Raw genomic sequence first — 18,488 nt, 5'->3', positions numbered from 1 at the left:
AGGCAGGCGGATCTCTGTGAGTTCAAGGCCAGCTTGGTCTATATAGCAAGTTCCAGGCCAGCTGGGGCTACAGGGAGATACTGTTTCAGAAAGGAAGGTACGGAGGGAGGGAGGGAGGAGGGAGAGAAACCGAAGAACAATATCTCAGAGAAAGGAACTAAGTCCAAACCTAAGCCAGCTAACTTTAATTTCTCTTACTGATCTGAAACTTTTTAGTCAAAGGCTTGTACATTTATCAAACATTTGTGGAATTTTGTTGTTGTTCGTGTGTGTGTGTGTGTGTGTGTGTGTGTGTGTGTGTGTGTGTTGTGGATGTATGCACCCATGCAGAGGCAAGGCTACACCAGGACAACAGTGAACTAGAAGCCTGCTGTTCAGGCTGGCTGTTTGGGCTGAGCAGTGAGCGCCCTGGATCTGCCTGTCTCCGCCCTGTAATGTTGGGGTTACAGACACCTTGTAGTCATGCTGTCTTTTTTCATGGGTGCTGGTGATTTCAATACAGGTCCTTATGCTTGTCGAGCAAGTGCTTATAACCTGAGCCCACCTCTACAGTCCATCAACCATTTGGTAAACATTTATTCATTCAACAACCACTTACGGAATCCCATCGTGTGTAATCTAATGACAGCCCGAAGCACAAATGTGAATGAGAATCAATTCCATCCTTGGGCACTTATGACAGTCATTATGGAATAGAGAAGGTAAGTGGGCCCTGGAACAGAGTAAGTTCTCACTCTCGTTTGAATGAATGAATGAACGGATGGACAGATGGAACTGTTTCTCTATTACAGATCTTTGCCATAGGGAATTCCTAGAGGCCAGAGAATGAGCTTAATAACTCAGGGGGAAATAAAGACCCCTCAAAGTGGGGAAAGTACCCAAAGAAGAAACAGTTCTGTTCCTCTCTCTGGACCTCAGTTTCCCAGGCTCGTGACCAACGGGTGGCTTAGATGAGCTCTGGGGAAACTTCCAGCAATAACATTCAATGCCTCTATGATCCCAGTTCCCAGAATATAAGAGAATTTAAATTCAACCTCTTTGCTTAAAAATAACTACTGAATCATTGTCTGTCTCCCCCCTCAAGGTCATACACTGTGTTTTTGTGGAGTTCTCTTGGGAAACAGGAGAAGGGAGGGGATTTAATTCTAGCTTTGATTGGTCTGCTTTTGGGCTTAAACAACAGAAGAGCATACAATTATCCCATTGACAATTACAGTCTGCACACCACCACAGTCGTAGAAAATGACCCACAGCAGCAGAAACACAGCCACAGAGCAGGGTGCACACATGTAACCCATTACTGACTCAGAGACAGGCTGGCCTGCACTGGTCCCCACTGGCTCTCCTTAGCAGGCTGGACAACCACTGGACCACTCATTACCAGCCACAGGGTCACCTAGCCCTGGTCATTTCAGATCCCCGATCAAACAGAAACCATGGAGCAGAGATTCACTCACAGTGAGCGGTCACAGACCTAAGTCCAAAGTTGTGTAGTTGTTGCAACTCCAACTCAGTCAGACCAAGAGAGAAGTCACTGCATAAAGTATCAGTTTCTTGAGGGTGGGGACTCTGTCCAACCAGTTCATGACATATCCTTAGCTACTCTGTACCATACAAGGTATGGTGGTTTGAATGAGATTGTCCTCCATAGGCTCCAAGTATTTGGACATTTTGTCCCCGAGTTGGTGGCGCTGTATTGGGAGGCTTTAGGAGGAGGCGTGGCCATGCTGGAGGAGGCATATCTCTGGAGGTAAGCTTTGAGAGTTTGTAAGCCTTGACGGATTTCAGGTTACTCTGTTTTCTGTGCCTGCTTGAAGATGTAAGCGCTCTGATTTCTGCTCTAGCCACCATGCCTCCCTGCAGTGACAGATTCTAATCCCTCTGAAACTATAACCTCTAATAAAATAACTTCCTCCTTCTATAGTTCCCTTGGTCATAGTGTTTTATCGCAGCCACAGAAAAGTAATGAATACACAAGATATGTGATCTACATACAATACATATTTGTACAACAATTTTGCTGTAGGCTAATGAACAAACAACCACCTGAATAATTGAGTGTGTGATGTATTTGTGTAATACCCCCAAGAACATTGTGGGAAAGGCGGACTAATACCCCAGCACTGAGGTAGAAGTACCATGCTACCCAGATTCTGCTCCACAGAAGAATTTGTTACCTGGCTTCTGGGAACATCATTAGCTATCATAGCCTCTAGATGGGTCCTCAGAGCCCTTCCTAGACCTGCCGGCTGGTCTAAAGAGAAACTTCACACAAAATACTAATATCATTAAGTGTGATGGTTAATGTTGATTGCTAGCAGCATATCTCCTAGGAGATAAACCTCTGGGCATGTACGTGAGGGAGTTTCTAGACTGTATTAATTGAGGAGGGAAAACCAACTCCAACGGTGGGCAGCACCTTCCATGGGCTGGGGACCTAAGAAGGAGAAAGCAAAGCCGGGCACCAGCATTCATCTCTCTGCTTCCTGACTGTGAACACATGCCCAGCTGCCTCCAGCTCCTGCTTCCACGCCTCCCACACCACAATGGACTGTACCCTCAAACTGTGAGTCCAAATAAACCTTTACGTTACCTCGTCAGGTATTTTGTCACAGCAATGATGAAAGTAGCTGAGACACAGAGCTTATTTGAACAAAGAATGACTCATACATCCGGCAGTGCTCCTACAGCAGAGGTCACAGGTGAGCTTCGAAAGACTGAATGTACACAGAGAAAAGAAAACAGCCTTGAATGGTCAGAGTGGAAAGGCTTCAGTGAGGGAGTAGCTGCTGGCTTCTGATTGGTGAAGTCTGTAGTTTGGTTGTACTGTTTACACTGAGCTTCTCTTTGCTCGCAGTAGCGCGGTCCCAGCCTACAGGCTCCTAGATTAGAAAGCAGTTTAACACTCCAATCACAGATCAAAGTGGGACCTATAGGTGTTGGCCATTTGGGCCAATGGACAACTCTGATTCTAAAACTCCCTGTGAGGCCAACACAAGTCAGCGCCACCCTCTGCCCAGCCCTGCTTCCTTCCTCTCCCTCTAACACTCAGAAGGACTCCCCCAAAGCTACCCCAGGTTCTGACTACCACTTCAAAAGCTGCTTCTCAGAGAACCTAACCTGTGACTCCCTCATTTGTAAAATGCAGATAATTATTATTTCCTGGGCCATTGTGAAGGCTCAGTGAGTACCAGCCTTCATAGGAAGTGTTTGTGAGTGTGAGCTGACATCAATGTGGGGCCTGGTTAAGGCCAGCCCTCTAGCCCATAGTGAGGACCTACTTCTACCCTGGCAGAAATCCAGAGAAAATGTCACAGAGCACCCTTGTTCACCCCGGTCAGTCCTTGAACTTCCAGGGAAATGCTTGGACCTGAACCTTCAGCGCTTTTACTATTGAAGGAAAAGGGTTATTACAATTGTTAGTGATGGTTGTACACTGCAAAGTAGACTGAGCCCCTAGACAGACAGACCTCCCTTCCCCAACCCAAGCACTGATATGACTTTTAAAGTGGCCATCACAGCCACTGTGGGACACAATACAAGCCAATGTTCAAATAGGCTAATCAACTACCCGAGACCACAGAGCTGCTAAGAAGTGGAGTTTGAGACTTGAGCCCAAGGCTGATTCAAGGCCTATATTCCTCCCACCACTTAGGCCCAGTAATCAAGACTCTAAAAGTACAGTTTTGTTCTTTTCTTGTTGACTTTATTGTTTTAAAATATGAGAACAGCTCAAGCGATTCAGACAATATTAGATGGCCCATCAACTACTATGGGCCCAGGTATGGTAGTGCACGCCTTTAATCCCAGCACTCAGGGGGCAGAGGCAGAGGCAGGCAAACCTCTGTAGTGAGTTCCAAGCCAAGTGGGGCTACAGGGGAACTCTGTCAACAGGAGGGGGGGAGGAGGAGGAGGAGGAGGAGGAGGAGGAGGAGGAGGACTGCTGTACCTGCTGTCTACCTACCAGGGCCATGTCAACCCAGTTCCTGACCTATGGGCTATTGCTCCCTACTGTGTACTCACTTCCAGAAGGCTGCATTTAGATGAGCCATGTCACTGATATTTATGCAGTGGCTCAAATGCCAATGGTCTAGACCATGAGGTCCACCCAGGCTGCTGAATGGTCTCACTCAGCTTGACAGTAGGTACTTTACACAGTGAGGCAAACAATAGCACTGATAAATAATGCTCAGTTTAAGCAGAACACAACAGAAAGAAGTCATGAGCATCATTAATCATTCACCTGGAGCCAATAGTGGTACTTCCTTATGAGAGAGGCTTCTACAGCTTGGAGCAGGAAAGAGGGGGCTGCCTATAATATAGCTTGCAACTGACCAAAGTAACCCCTAGAACATCTGTAAGTACACACTAGCTTTCTCTGTGAATGTGGCCTCAAGCCCAGGGTCCCCAGAACATGCATGATGGACAAGTCTCTAGACCCAGTGGAGATTTCCCCAGGTTTTCAGTTGCATTCACAATGCTAGACCATGAACATGTGAAATGAGACACACCTCCTTCCGCCTGCAACCCACCTTCCCCATCAGGAGTACAAAGTGACTTATAACGTGAAGACATTATAAATGACCCTCTGCACGGGCCTAAGCTCTTATGGCCAGTCTGAATGCCTAGAGTTCCTAAGGTGCCTGCTGGGTAAGTTAAGTTAGATATACTACCCTGCCTCCAATAATATATCATATTTACACAATCTAATTTCTACTTACCCTTAAATTTTAAAGGACACTGGAAGTTAGAGAGAGAGAAAGAAAGGTTAATGAGTTCCAGGGAGACCTAAAGGCTGCCAAGATCTGACCTTTACCCCATATCCCCTCTTCAGGGGAGCCTATTTCTTATCTGGAGAAAGAGAAGCTAACTGACCAAGAAGTTCCAATGTATCAGATATGAGCTCTGTAAAGACATCATCTTATAGTCAAATAATAAGCCAATGATCTAAATACAAATAATTCACATTTCAAAAATAAAAAGAACTAAAGTTCAAAGTTACAGCAGAGCCCATAGTTAAACTGAGGTAATCTGAACTCCTCATCAATGTCCTGAACTAAATTGCTTCAACCCTAGTACAGACTCTGGCCTGACCAGCTCAGGATCCCATTGTTAGAACTGCTAATGTTACACAGCCCAACATGCTTCCACAGCAGAGCATGGGCAGGACAGGGGCAGGCAGATGGAGGCCACTTGACCCAGAACAGTTCCACTTGTCTAGACTTAAAATACTAGACTTTAGTGTGACCTTGTGATTTAGTTGGTTAAAGCTGGTGCCTAGTAAAATATTATACTGTTGTGGAAAGGGCATGGTGGTACACACCTTTAATCCCAGCACTTGGGAGGCAGAGGCAGGCAGATCTCTGTGAGTTCGAGGCCAGCCTGGTCTACATAGCAAGTTCCAGGTCAGCTAGGGCTACAGGGAGACCCCATCTTAAAAAGACCAAAAAAAAAAGAAAAATAGAAAAAAGTTAGACTGTTGAATTATTTACTCAGCAAGGTTACCCACTGATGGAGTGGGATGACGGTGGAGTTCAGAAGAGAAGATTCAGTAAGGTTCTCTAACACCATCTGCATGAAGTGATCCTGGCCTCAGCAGATATTGAATAAATGATAGTTCCTTTATTAGCTGTCAAGATGCTTTGCATATATTAATCTGTTTAGCCTCACATCAACCCTGGCTAGTAGGTACTATCAGTATCCAGGACATGAGGGGACCAACAAACAAATGGAGCTCCAGAATGTATACCAGCCAGATGGCAAATACGAGGTAAAACCCAGCTATGAAGCCATGCAGCCACATGACCAAAGCCAACTACACCTGTTTATCTCAGGAGAGCCCCCCACCAGCTAGTCCAAGCTGAGGCAGGCACCATCTCTCATCTCTCCTGGCAGTCTTATATCTCATCATCTCTGAGTTTTACCATAGAGACTCCGTGCAAAGATGGCCCTGCATGAGCTCTTATTTTCTGTTTCTAACTACACAGGAAAATCTTTTTTAATAATTTATTTACTATTTTTATTTTATGTGTATGAGTGTATTGCCTGCATGCATGTGAGCGCACCCATGTCATGCAATGCCACGGAGGTCAGAAGAGGGCTTCGGATTCCCCTGGAACTGGAGTTAAGGATGGTTCGTAGCTGCCATGTGGGTGCTGGGAATCAAATCTGGGTCCTCTGCAAGATCAGCCAGTGCTCTTAACCGCTGAGCCATCTCTCTATCCCTGGAAAATCTTAATTATAACTCTAACGGTGTTCTCGGTCCTTGGGAACATGCAAGAACTGTATGTCTCATCCCTATATCGACCTCTTTCTAATGATGGCCTTGTCCTAGTTTGCTTCTCTGTTGCTATGACAAAACATCAACCAAAGGCAACTTGAGGAGGAAAGGGTTTATTTCTTCTTACAAGTTGTAGTCCATCATTACAAGGAGCCAAGGTAGGAACTGGGGGCAGGAAGCTGGAGGCAGGAACTGAAGCAAAGACCCTGGAGGAATGCTGCTTACTGGCTTGCTCTCCCTGACTTGCTCAGCTTAGGCCTACCTGCCCAGGAATGGCATCACCCACATTGAGCTGGGTCCTCTTACACCAATCAGCAATCAAGAAAATATCTAACACAGCTGCCCACAGGTCAGTCTTACAAAGGTAATTCCTCAGTTACGATTCCCTCTTCCCAAGTGATCTAGGTTTGTGCTGAGTTGACAGTTGAAGCTGACAGGGACTAGACTGTGCCTTCAGAGACTGTAATTAACCCTGTTTCACTAGGGAGTTTTAGCAAGTAATCTTTTTTTTTTTCTATTAAGAGCAATATACTGCCTTCTATGTATCATCTATCAGTATATCTATTATCTTTATCCATTCATCCAAAAGCCAGATGAACAGTATAGAAATTAACATGAACTAATTCAGCATCCCTGGCAACTCTGGTGGGGAGTTAAGGATAGAGAAAAGGTGGAAAATCATTGAATCAAAACAAAACATTAGCTGGGTCTAGTGACTCATGTCCTTTAGTCCCAGAACTCAGGAGGCAGAGGCACGTAGATCTTTATGAGATTGAAGTCAGCCTTATCTACATAATGAGCTCTGGGTCAATGGTGGCTACAGGGAGACCCTGACTCGAAAAGACTGAAAAACAAAACAAAACAAACAACAACAAAAAAGACAGAATAAAGCAAAATGGGGAGTTAACAGGCTCATGAAGACTTCTTAGACTGTGTTGTCTCAAAACAGCCCCATCCAAATGTCTTAGCACAATCAGAAAAGAAGCCTAAGCAGGATCTGGAACGCCTGGTTAGAAAGGCCCCCAAAGGAGCAACCTATCTCAGAGTCCAACTGTCCTGGTTACCTGAGCTTGAAGAGTTTCCATGGACATAGAGCCCTCATGGCAATCAGTACTGTCCCAGGGACAGCTGGTCAACATAGATCTGGCATCCTGGTTTTCCATCCCTGGTTCAGTCCTCCAGGGCCCATCAAGTCAAGTCTGTACTGGTTGCTGTGTGGACCTTTCCGCTGGATGCGGACACCTCTCTGGTAGCCTCACGTCTCTCCACAGACTAAATACTCCTAAATCATCTGTCCTCATCCACTGTGTATACCACACCCTGCCTCTGCCCACACTGCCCTACTCACTCAGGGTAACATGTACCTCCCAAGGGACCAGTGTAGCTCTCCTCTCTCTCTCTCTGTCTCTCTCTCTCTCTCTCTCTCTCTCTCTCTCTCTCTCTCTCTCTCTCTGCCAGCTGGGAGCAGCTGTAAGACTTACCGCTGCCCTTGCAGGGGAATGGACTCCAGGTGGCGGCCTCCAGGCAGCGCCATCATGTTGATCCCAATCTGCAGCAAGGCCTGCCCACAGCGGTGGGGATCCTGAAAAGACAGGCCAGGATAGGTCAATCCAGAGAGGAGATGTAATCACTTCACCTCTCAAATCTGAGCTATGAGGAGCCAGGGCAGGTGTGGCTGCAAGGTCCCCTAGGCCCCTTCTTTTGAATGAATTTACTCTCTAATGTACTCACACAAGTAAGGCAGGACTCAGATATGACCTTTTTTTTTTTTTTTTCAAATTCCTGGCCTACTATAACCCCTACCATCGTTCCCTTTGTCCTATGCCAAATATTTACCCATTTTGGTATGTGTCCAATATTGGGACACACAGGCCAGCAAATATTTCACAGGACAGACTCACACCACAAAAACAGTCACCATTTGGACTTCACATTTATGAGGATCCTACAGTATTTGCTAAAATTGGCAGGTATAGGCCAATCATATATCTACCTATGTATCAAGATAGAAATATATATATATAATATATATATATGCACACAAATATGTATGTGTGTGTGTATCCTACCATACTGAATAGCACTGGGTTATTCACTATGATTGAGCCTAAGTCTAGAAAATGTAACTACGCAATGGACAGAGCTATGGCTGTCCCAAAAGCATTCCACTACAGATTCATTTCACCTGAACTGCACGTGGTAAGTTCAGAAGGTGACCCAGGACTCAGTTCAGACCAGTGAGCCATGGTAGGATGGCTCCTGGGAAAGATTTCCTTTCTCCTAACAGAGCCACCAGGTAAAACAGTCTCTCTCCTATTGGTTCTAAACAACAAAGTAAATCTACTTCAATGAAAGCAGAGAACATGGTTAGTGTATAGGGAAAAATGTTTGGGTCCCTGATCAGAGATTCTCTGGATCAACTAATCCTGTAGTCTGGCCCACATCTACACTTCTGGAACTACATCAAAGATGGTAAAAGTTCTTGTCAATTAAGTCACTGTGCATGAAAGTCTTCATTCTGTACTGCCGAAAGCATCCTAATGGACAGAAGTGAATAGATCTAGAGGCCCCCAGTCCCAGCATTTGGGATACACTTGGCTTCCTCGCACCTCATAGGTTGAACTAAAACAACAGTGTCTTCCTTCCTCATAAAACTAGCTGTCCACCTGTTGGTCCCCTCTCACCTCACCCCTCACCCTTCAGAGCTTCTGGAGGAATTTCCTCCACACTACCTCTTCACTTTCTTCCTCTCTGCCAATTCTTTCCAAAATCAATAAGCAAGGCTTCCCGGAGGAAAACTGAGACCTCCCATCCCCTTTCCCCGGGTAAGTCCATAGAAGACCCCTACTCCAGGATGACAAATGGCCTCTATGAGAAAAGGACAGGGGAAATAGAACTTTAGTTAAGAGTGATGTGGCCAAACACAAAGTCCTCTGATGATGGAGGATGTAAAAAGTACAATGGTCAATCTTCAAAGTATGGGGAAGCAGAGCCCACAATGAACTGGGGCAATAAATAATTCCAGAGACTCGCTTGCTTCTGTGGACTGCAGGAGCAGCCCCTTGATGACAGAGACTGTGTGTGCTCCTGGCACTGACCCAGGGAAGACACTTAGTCTGTACTCTCTTATCTGATGAAAGAAGGAATGAAATGAATGTTTAATAAATTTATGTTTTGACCCATTTCCTCATCTCTACCTGAGGATAATAATATCTACATTACAGGGCTATTAGAATAATGGCAAGAGATAAGCAACGAGGAAGTCTTAGGCTGGAGTGATGGTTAAATAAAGAGTGGTTGTTATCATTATTACTAGTCCCTTAGAGTACTGTGCTTAGCCCCATGATGCCGGTAGCATCAAGGGAGATGCAGAAAATAAGATACTGTATATAAAGCACTTAGCAGAGCGATAGTGTTCACATGTGGGTGATCATGTGTGATGGTCACTATTCTTATCATTATTATGATTATTGAGAAAGTAATTTTTGGAACAAAGTGAGCCAGTAATCAGGAAAAGAATGGCACAGACAGACTGGGGATGTAGCTCAGTGATAGAGTGCTTACTTAGCATGCATGAGGCCCTGGGCTCAGTCCTTAACACAAAAGGAAAATCAAGGGAAAAAAATGGCATGGTATTTGCTCTCTTTTTGATATGTTTGACTGCTTAGCACAACAGTAGTAGTTTCTACACTAGGGCCTACGACCTCCTTGGTTTTAGATTCTTGACCAAGTTTATAAACAGTATGAAGTATGAGTTCCCTTCTCTGGAATGAGCCTCTAATCCAATCAGAGAGTGGTTGGTTGGCCCCATAATAATCATGCCATTATTGCACTGATGGGCATATCTTTCCAGACAGGTCATTATTGTAGCTTGTAGGGTGCACAGCTGGGTAGGACCATGGGTAACTTTTCTTACCCAGCAGCTTTAACAGCATCTTCCAGCACAAGGAGACCCAACATGTAGGAAGCTTCCAGCTCAGATTCAGCTTCATTTATCTAAGTCTTCTAACCCAAGTATGTGGTATCTTCACAAATACGGTCTTACACTCTCATTCTAGTGTGTGAACAGAAGCATCACCAATAGCTTGTAATGTCTTAGTGACCTCTAGGGCCTCCCTGACCAACAGCTCATAAGGAGGTATAAAGGAAAATCTTTCCCAAAGGCTAAAATGTGATTACATGCCAGTGAGTGGGTAGAACTTATTTCACTTCTGTCTTCACCATGGAGAAGAAAAGAGACTGAAGTGAAACAGAGAAGAGGGTATTAAAGCCTGTGGGAGGTTCGGAGACAAGGAAGGAGACTGTAGGGAAACTCCAAGGCCCTTTACAGAGAAAACCAAGATGCTATAAGCTAAGTGAAGGAGGCCATAGAACACTGGGGGAGCTGCTGGACCTGATTCCAGCTGAATCTGAGGGACCTACAGGAAGGACAGTTGTCATGACAATCCTAGATACAGGGGCTGGAGAGATGACTCAGTGGTTAGGAGGGCTTGCTGCTGTTGCAGAGGACCAGAGTTCAGTTGCTAGCACCCACATCAAGTGGCTCACAACTGTCTGTAACTCCAGCTCCAGGTGATCTAACACCCTCTTCTGGCCTCCATGAGCACCTGCACACATGGTATACACACAGAGACACATAAATAAAAATGAATCTTTGATTAAAAATAAACCTAGATGTAGACAACTATATGAATTTCTATGAGGAAATTCTAGAAATATGGCTTGAAGACCACAAAATTCTAGCGCAAATTCTTAATCTATGGTCTGTGACCCTTCAGAAAGGAGCAGTTGGCATTTCATTCACAGCTGTATAATGGTGATGTGGAGGTGCTCACAGGCTAACAATCCTTACATCAGCATTTTCTCTTGTACAACATGTCTTTCCAGAGGGTTGGGGAGGCACATCTGTAATCCTTATATATCACTGACCTATTCACAGACTCCAAGAATCTTCAATGCCTGAAACCCATCTTGCTTAGTATGGGACTAGACAGGACCCTACAAAATGACGTCTACCTAGTCCAGAATCTCTCAGTAGAATCACAGGTCACACTCAACTGGGAAGGAAGAAGAGGTAAAGGGATTATCTGGAAAATCAGATAAAGTTCCCAATAATGATAATACTAAGAGCTAACATTTATGGAGCATGAACTATATGCCAGGCACTCTTCTAAATGCTTCCTGTAGTATAAACTCGTGATACATTGTAGTCTTCTTGCTACAGAGGACACCTCTGAAATTCAGTGAGAAGTATATACTGGAGACAGAGTATTAGAATCCGAGTTTGACCGAAGGATAGATGCTGAACAGATGACGATGATGAGAAGCCTGACTCCATTCTCTAGCAGCAACATTCAGCTCCAAGAAGCCCTTGACTATAGCTTCAACTAAAGCTTTAAGTATGGCTCCCCTTACAATGAGACTTGCTGAGCATTCATCTCTCATAGCTCCCCAAGCAAAGCTCCACCTTCCTTCTGAAACCCTTATGTCCCCAGGATTCTACTGCCCTAGTCCCACCCGTCTTGCTAAGTAAAGATTCAGAGAGTTAAACTGCTCCAAGGCTACTTAACATGTTGGGAAACCAAGAACAGAATCAAGGGGGCACACTGTTTCCTTACTGGTTTGCAAAAAAGAAAAAAAAAAAAGTGTTTAAATTTGGAAGTGTAGTATTCCAACCCTGACTCTACTTGATTAACATATAATCTTGGGAAAACCACCATCCTGTGATGGTGACAATGCTTCCCTCAACTCTACATTCTTGCTAGGACTTTCCTGAGGATTAAGTGAAAGGTAAAGGGATTATCTGGAAGAGAGATTGTAAGAATAGTACAAAAGGTTTGTGCATACTGTGGGAAAGCCTAAAAGAGGGAGTGCCCTTCCTCTTAGGAAGAGGAGTTAAGAAATAGAGGAGAGATGCTAATTTACCCAGTAGGAAAAGAACACATGTATACGTAAACAGGGAAGAGGAACCCCCTCTATGGTTCCCCAACCCCCTACTCCACAATTCCTCCATGGATCCTCAACCATGCTTTTTTCAGAGGTTTGAGCTGCCTCTCACACAGAGAACGGCTGTTTACAAGGACTTGAAGCCTAGAGTATCTCTGACTTGATTCAAGGCCTGCTGTGACAATAGCTCCCTTTGGACGGCTCCTTTCTACTCCCAGGTCTCATCAAAGGCAGCCTTTGCTCACATCCATTTGGCTAAGGAGATTGGCCTCATGCAGGAAATTGAGACTATTTACGGTAAAGCAGTCAGAACCAGCAGCAAGGGCAGTTCAGCCTTGTCTAACGGCCAGTCTGGGGACAGATGAAGTCGTGCCTGAGATTGTTTGATTCGCAGAGCGAGCTCATTGTGGCTGTTCACACAGGAGAGAAGTAAATACTATGGAAAACATCCAACTTTACAAGCAGCACCAGGAGGCCGAAGGGAGGAGGTTGGGGACAAGACATGCAGATCTGGCTCTGATTCTTTCTCTAAGACTTCTCAGAGTACAAGAGATAGTATAAGGGACAGAACCATCTTGTCAGTCCATCACTATAAATCACTCCACATTTAGAGCTCCTTAGAGGACACTACTTCATTAGGGAGCAAATGGGACTTTTCCAGTGTCTCCATACATTTCCCATCTGCAAAGTGGGAAGTTCGTAATGTTGTGGGCATTTAGATAATCCATGCATAAACACATTTCTTTCTGGACTCTAGATTATGCCCCTACATTTGAGAAACACCCCTACCCTTATGAATTTTTGTGAGACAAAACTTTTCTCTCAATATAGAAACAGAGCAAGCTGGGCATTTGCATCCTGCACAGTTTGCAACAGTAATAGAACACTAACCATATACAGAACAGAAACATATGACCTTGACTTTATCAATCAGATACAGGACTTGGATTTAGAAAGCAGAAGGCTTCTTCCTGGGGCTTGCAGTAGCTGCAGGAGAATCTAGTTCTCCTGCACCCGGCATGCAGGTGACTCTGGAATGGCCCTACAGTATACATTTTTGGTTTTTTTGTTTGTTTGTTTGTTTTTCTTTTTGAGACAAGGTCTCCCTGTAACCCCAGCTAGCCTGGAACTCACAGAGATCCACCTGCCTCTGCCTCCCAAGTGCTGGGACTAAAGATGCACACCCCACGCTCAGTGTAGGCTTTTGTATTCTAATTTTCCTCCCTAGTCTGTGAGTCTGTGCAAAACACACAGGATGTGCTATCCTGCAGCCTGAGAGTCATCCCAGACAGCTGCATTTCTGCCATTTTCTTTTCGAAGGCAGTGCCATCTCTTACTTTGACTTCTGAAAGACCTTCCTGGAGATCACCTCCATCACGTCCTTCTCTCCAGACTTGCACCACTCAAATCTTTCTCAACACAACTTCTAGAATGCTCTGAAGTCGAAGTCAAATCACATAACCTCACTGTTTCACTCCCTCCACCCTCAAAGGCTTCCAATAGCTAGACAATGAGCAAAGCTACCTAGTAGGCCACTAGCAAAAAGCCCCATAAGATTAACTTGTCAAGAGACTAACAATCTCTGGTACCTCTGGTCTGGATAAAGACCCACCTTTCCAGTTTAGCTGGCCAATCACCTGGTCACAGGACCACCCCTAGGATGGCAGGTTCGCCTTGAGTCATTGTAGAGAGATAAGCAGAACGCCTCATACATTGATGAGATGATGTACTTTTCCTGCCTGGAATCCCTACCTCCTTGTTTGGTTCATATGGACCGAATCCATGGATTCAGTCCCTATAAGATCTCCCTTAATGTTTCTTACCGAACTTAACTGTGACATTAGTAACTTAGCATCTTCGTCCCCTGAAGGTCCTGAATTGGGCATAGAGGCCTTACCTGCTCACTGCTGTCTCTCTCATTCCTGGCACTGTCTGATACATAATGATAAATAAATACTAATTGACTGGCCAGATGAGTTCTTGTTGAAGTAACCTCAGCTTCCTCACTAATAAAGACAAGGTAATCATTTCACCGTGTTATGAGTATTCAGGGGAACCATGGGAGGACCTTTTGTGAGACAAAACAAACAGCATCCTCCTTGCCATAAACTGAAGCCACCTACCCTCCTGAGGTCTTGTAGTCGTCACTGTCTGGTCATGCTCAGCTGGGCAGCCTCCCTTCCCAGTCTCAGCTCTGTTTATGTATCAAGGTCTCCCATATGGACTGATGGATGAATGAACAGACAGTCAATATGCTTCAGGAAAACTGCAGTGACAGGTAATCAAAGGAATGCTAAGAGGGATCCAGAGGGCTCCTAAGTCACATGAGGTCAGAAAGCAGGGAGAAAGCTCCATGGAGTCTCTTAAAGCATGATCCGAATACCAATACTCCAAAGAAAAAGGAGGCAATATTAATAGGAGAGGAAGGCTGGGACTAGAGAGACAGCTCAGTGGTTAAGAGCACTGGCTACTCTTGCAGAGGACCGGGGTTCAGTTCCCAGATCCACACAGCACCTGACAACCATCTATAACTTCAACTTCCAGGGGATCCGATGTCCTCTTCTGAACTCCACAGGCACACAGGCGTTGCACAATGACACAGGCACATGCCTTTTTTGGGGGGTGGGGCGGCTTTTTGAAACAAGCTCTCCCTGCCTCTGTCTCCCAAGTACTGGGATTAAAGGTCTGTGCTACCATACCCAGCTTCACAGGTACATTATTTCTTACATGCATGTAAGTGATACACTCATACACATAAAATAAAAATAATAAAAATACAATTTTTTTTTAAGCCGGCCGTGGTGGCGCACGCCTTTAATTATTTTTTAAAAATAACAGAGGAAGGCGAGGGACTGAAGGAAGATTGCGGGGCAGAGGAGCGAACACGTAATAGCCACAGGATCCTGAGCAAGGTAAGACTAGTAAGTGAAATAAGAAATTAGTAAAACAAATAGATAAGTAAGAAGTGCTGCGGGCATTTCTGGAAGACTGGGGCACTCTGGACCGGTGACAGAGTTTAGAGGAAAATATCCCAGCGGCGTAAGAAAGTAGGCAAAATAGTGATCGCTTTCAACAGGGAGAGGAGGAGAAACTTCTTAGAGGAGGTACCGTCTGAGCTGACTCTCAGAGGAAAGATGGGATTTTTGCAAAGTAAACATTGGACAAAGGCACCCAGGACCAATACAAGCCTTAGCAGCAGGACCAGAAAATGTAGCAAGAATTAGGGATCCAGGCGTTTTTCAGGAGGCTGGAAGGAATGTGCCTTATGGACCTGGACACAAAAGAAATGCTTTAATCTCTGTAGTCTCTACCCTGTCTGTGGTAGGGAGGCACTGGAAGTGAAATGATTACACTGGAATTTCAGAGGAGTGGATGGACTCCAGAGAGGGAGACCAGAACCAGGAGTTCATTTCAGAAAACTGTACAAGCTTCGGGAGGGAACATTAAAGCCCTGAGCCGGGAGAGTTGGGATGTGGGGTTAAAAGAAGGGATGTAGAGAGCTTTTGGAGGTAATAGTGAGTCTCCCTGCACACCTTGACTCTGGGCCTCTGACCTGTACAAGAGTGGGGACATCAGCGACATCCCTGAGCCACTAGCTAGCACCCCACAGTAATCAGATACTTTCAGAACTCTCTTCCCAGGGGAGGTACAAGAAACCAAGGAAGCTGCCAACCATCCCGCCAAACAGACTGAGCCTCATGAAATATAGAAAGCTCAGGCTCCCTGGAGAAAGCCCTGGTGGCCTCTCACAGCTATTAGGCACCAGGGGCCAAGTCGCAGGTGGAATAGATCTCAGGACTCACAAAGCTGGTCTCATCTGCTCTAAAGCTTGATAACTCTTGTGCACAGTTTAGAATAGATGCAGCAAAACACAGACAAGGTCCCAAGCCTCTACCTGATCAACTGGATATATGTCTACCTGCTAGTCGTTTACCTAAAAGGCGACAAAAGTCCTAGCTATGCAAATACACCCGTAAGCTTGACGGGGCTGAGACTGTGGTGTTCAGGGATAATAATTCAGACAACCTTCTTGGAGGACCTTACATCTTATTCTTAGGACATTAGAATTTGTAGGGGTCTTTGAGAATGTCTACCTTCTAACAATAACAACAGTGATGGTAAAGAGAAGGAAAGGGAGATTTAGTGGGTGTGTATAAGGCATTGTTCTAAGTTTAGTCCTTAAAAGGATGCCCCGAGTTAGGTTACTATTGTTATTCCCATTTTTCAGATGAGGAAACAGAAGTATAGAGTGGTTAATAAGGACAAATGGAGAGGTGCATTCAAGGAGAGAAAGAGGGGCTGGAGAGATGACTCAGGGATTAAAAGTATAGTGGACCTAGGTTTGATTCCCAGTACCCACATGGTCACTAACAACCATTTGTAACTCCAGTTCCAGGATATCTGACACTCTCTTCTAGCCTTGGCAGGCACTGCACACACACACACACACACACACACACACACACACACACACACATATATAGTGCCCTTATATACATGCAGGCAAAAACCCATACATATATAATAAAAACAAAAAGAAATAATTAAGAGAAGAAGAGATTGCTTAAGATCAGAATAACCTGAGCTATGCTTGGGATATGCACGCATGTCCCATAAACTGCCTACCATCCCCTGGTAAATTCTGTTAAGACTTTGTCTAGCAGGGGTCTATAGAAAGACCTGCCAGGGCCTCACTGGGGTAATCATAGGAATTCTGTGGAGCTTTGGTCCCCAGATGTTAAGAGCACTGCCTGCTCTTAGTCTGCTGCTGCTGTTATCAACACAGGGAAGTAGAAAAGGAAAGGGACATTCAAGGGTCCCGATTGGATACTGCCTGTCTTTGGGATGAGATGAAACAGGCAGCTTTTATTTTATTTTATTTTATTTTATTTTATTTTACTTTTTTATTTTTTTGTCTTTTGAAACGGGGTCTCTCTGTAGCCCCAGCTGGCCTGGAGCTCACTATGTAGACCAGGCTGGCCTTGAACTCACAGAGATCCACCTGCTTCTGCCTCCCAAGTGCTGAGACTACAGGCGAGCACCACCAAGCCCTACTATTTTTCTTGTATGCATATTGCCTGCATGTATGTAAGTGCACCTGTGCCTTGCAATGCCTATGGAGGTCAGAAGAGGGCATCAGATCCCCTGAAATTGAAATTATCAATCGTTGATAGCCACCATGTGGGGTGCTGGGAACCAAACCCAGGTCCTCTGCAAGAGTAGCCAGTGCTCTTAACCACTGAACCATCTCTCCAAACTCATGGAACAGGCAGGTTTGATCAGAGGTATTTGTGTCTCCTGAGTCAGGAAGAGAAAAACTTAGCATGAAGCCCTTACCATTGAGATCTGTTTTTCCCAGCACCTGGTTCACATAACCACCCATCCTCTAAGTGGCACCAACTTGTCCAAGCAAACCACTTGTAGCTCTGCTGAAGGTCTGTAGAGTCAGGAAAGTCACGGCTGGCCGATGGTGTGTCTTGGCCTATGGCCCTACTGGTTCTGGACTCAGAATACCCAGGTGCCCTGTGCTTCCAGAGCTGCATAGGAAGCTACAGTCCTTGGCATTCTGGGATCTGGGCCTGAGCTGGGGATTTTCTAAAGATCATACCCGAGAAACTGATGCCCATAACACTAAGACCTGAGGTGGACTATTCCTTCGAAGGGACGTTGTGTGGGCCTTGGAGCCTCCCCTACCAGAGCTCTGTGGATTGAGAATATAGACTCAGGATGGCTCAGTATTTAAGAACACTGACTGTTCTTGCAGAGAGCCTGAGTTCAGCTCCCTACACCCACATGGGATCTGACACCCTCTTCTGGCTCTGCAGACCTTTCATGACACAGGTATGCTTACATACATGTAGGCAATACACTCATACACATAAAATAAACAATAGTTTTTAAAAAGAATATAGATTCAGAAGTTAGACTGCCCAAGTTCAAATCCAAGCTCCATTAGTGTATGACCTTGGACATTAGGTTTCATTTTTCTGTAAGATAGGATGTATGATAAGGATAAAGTAAGAACTCTGCATGTATCGCTGAGAACACATATGTGAACTGCTACACACTGGATGCTTGAAGTAAAGACTGGTTCCCTGTCTCTTCTGGTGAAGGACAGCACACAGCTGCAGGGAGAGGCCACGGGTCATTCTGTATTCAACTCCAAATATTCAGCTGCTCTTTCCCCTTCAAGCTTTAAATGATCACTTCTTACATTCTACCTTTCCCTGATATAAATATTATCCAACTGCTCAAATGTTCC

The 18,488-nt window shown here is 45.1% G+C and overlaps 1 protein-coding gene across 5 annotated transcripts in view; it reads right to left on the bottom strand.

Annotated features, from left to right (window-relative positions):
• Insc (INSC spindle orientation adaptor protein) overlaps positions 1-7,961 on the bottom strand; it is a 96,450-nt gene extending 88,489 nt beyond the window's left edge. For 2 of the 5 annotated variants that reach the window (XM_029556301.1, XM_017803266.2), the window contains exon 1: positions 7,762-7,961. In XM_029556301.1, coding sequence (XP_029412161.1) covers positions 7,762-7,817 — 56 coding nt within the window. In that variant the 5' untranslated portion in view covers positions 7,818-7,961. Of the gene's footprint in view, positions 1-1,457; positions 1,626-2,593; positions 2,653-7,761 lie in introns of those variants that run through there. The other 3 variants (XM_029556303.1, XM_029556302.1, XM_029556304.1) reach the window with 3 other exon arrangements.
• Between the last annotated feature and the right edge of the window lie 10,527 nt (positions 7,962-18,488).

Source organism: Nannospalax galili, unplaced genomic scaffold (genome assembly GCF_000622305.1).
Source record: "Nannospalax galili isolate Female #2095 unplaced genomic scaffold, S.galili_v1.0 scaffold44, whole genome shotgun sequence".
In the NCBI taxonomy this organism is placed as follows: Eukaryota; Metazoa; Chordata; class Mammalia; order Rodentia; family Spalacidae; genus Nannospalax; species Nannospalax galili.
This window is presented reverse-complemented; position numbering and strand designations above follow the sequence as displayed.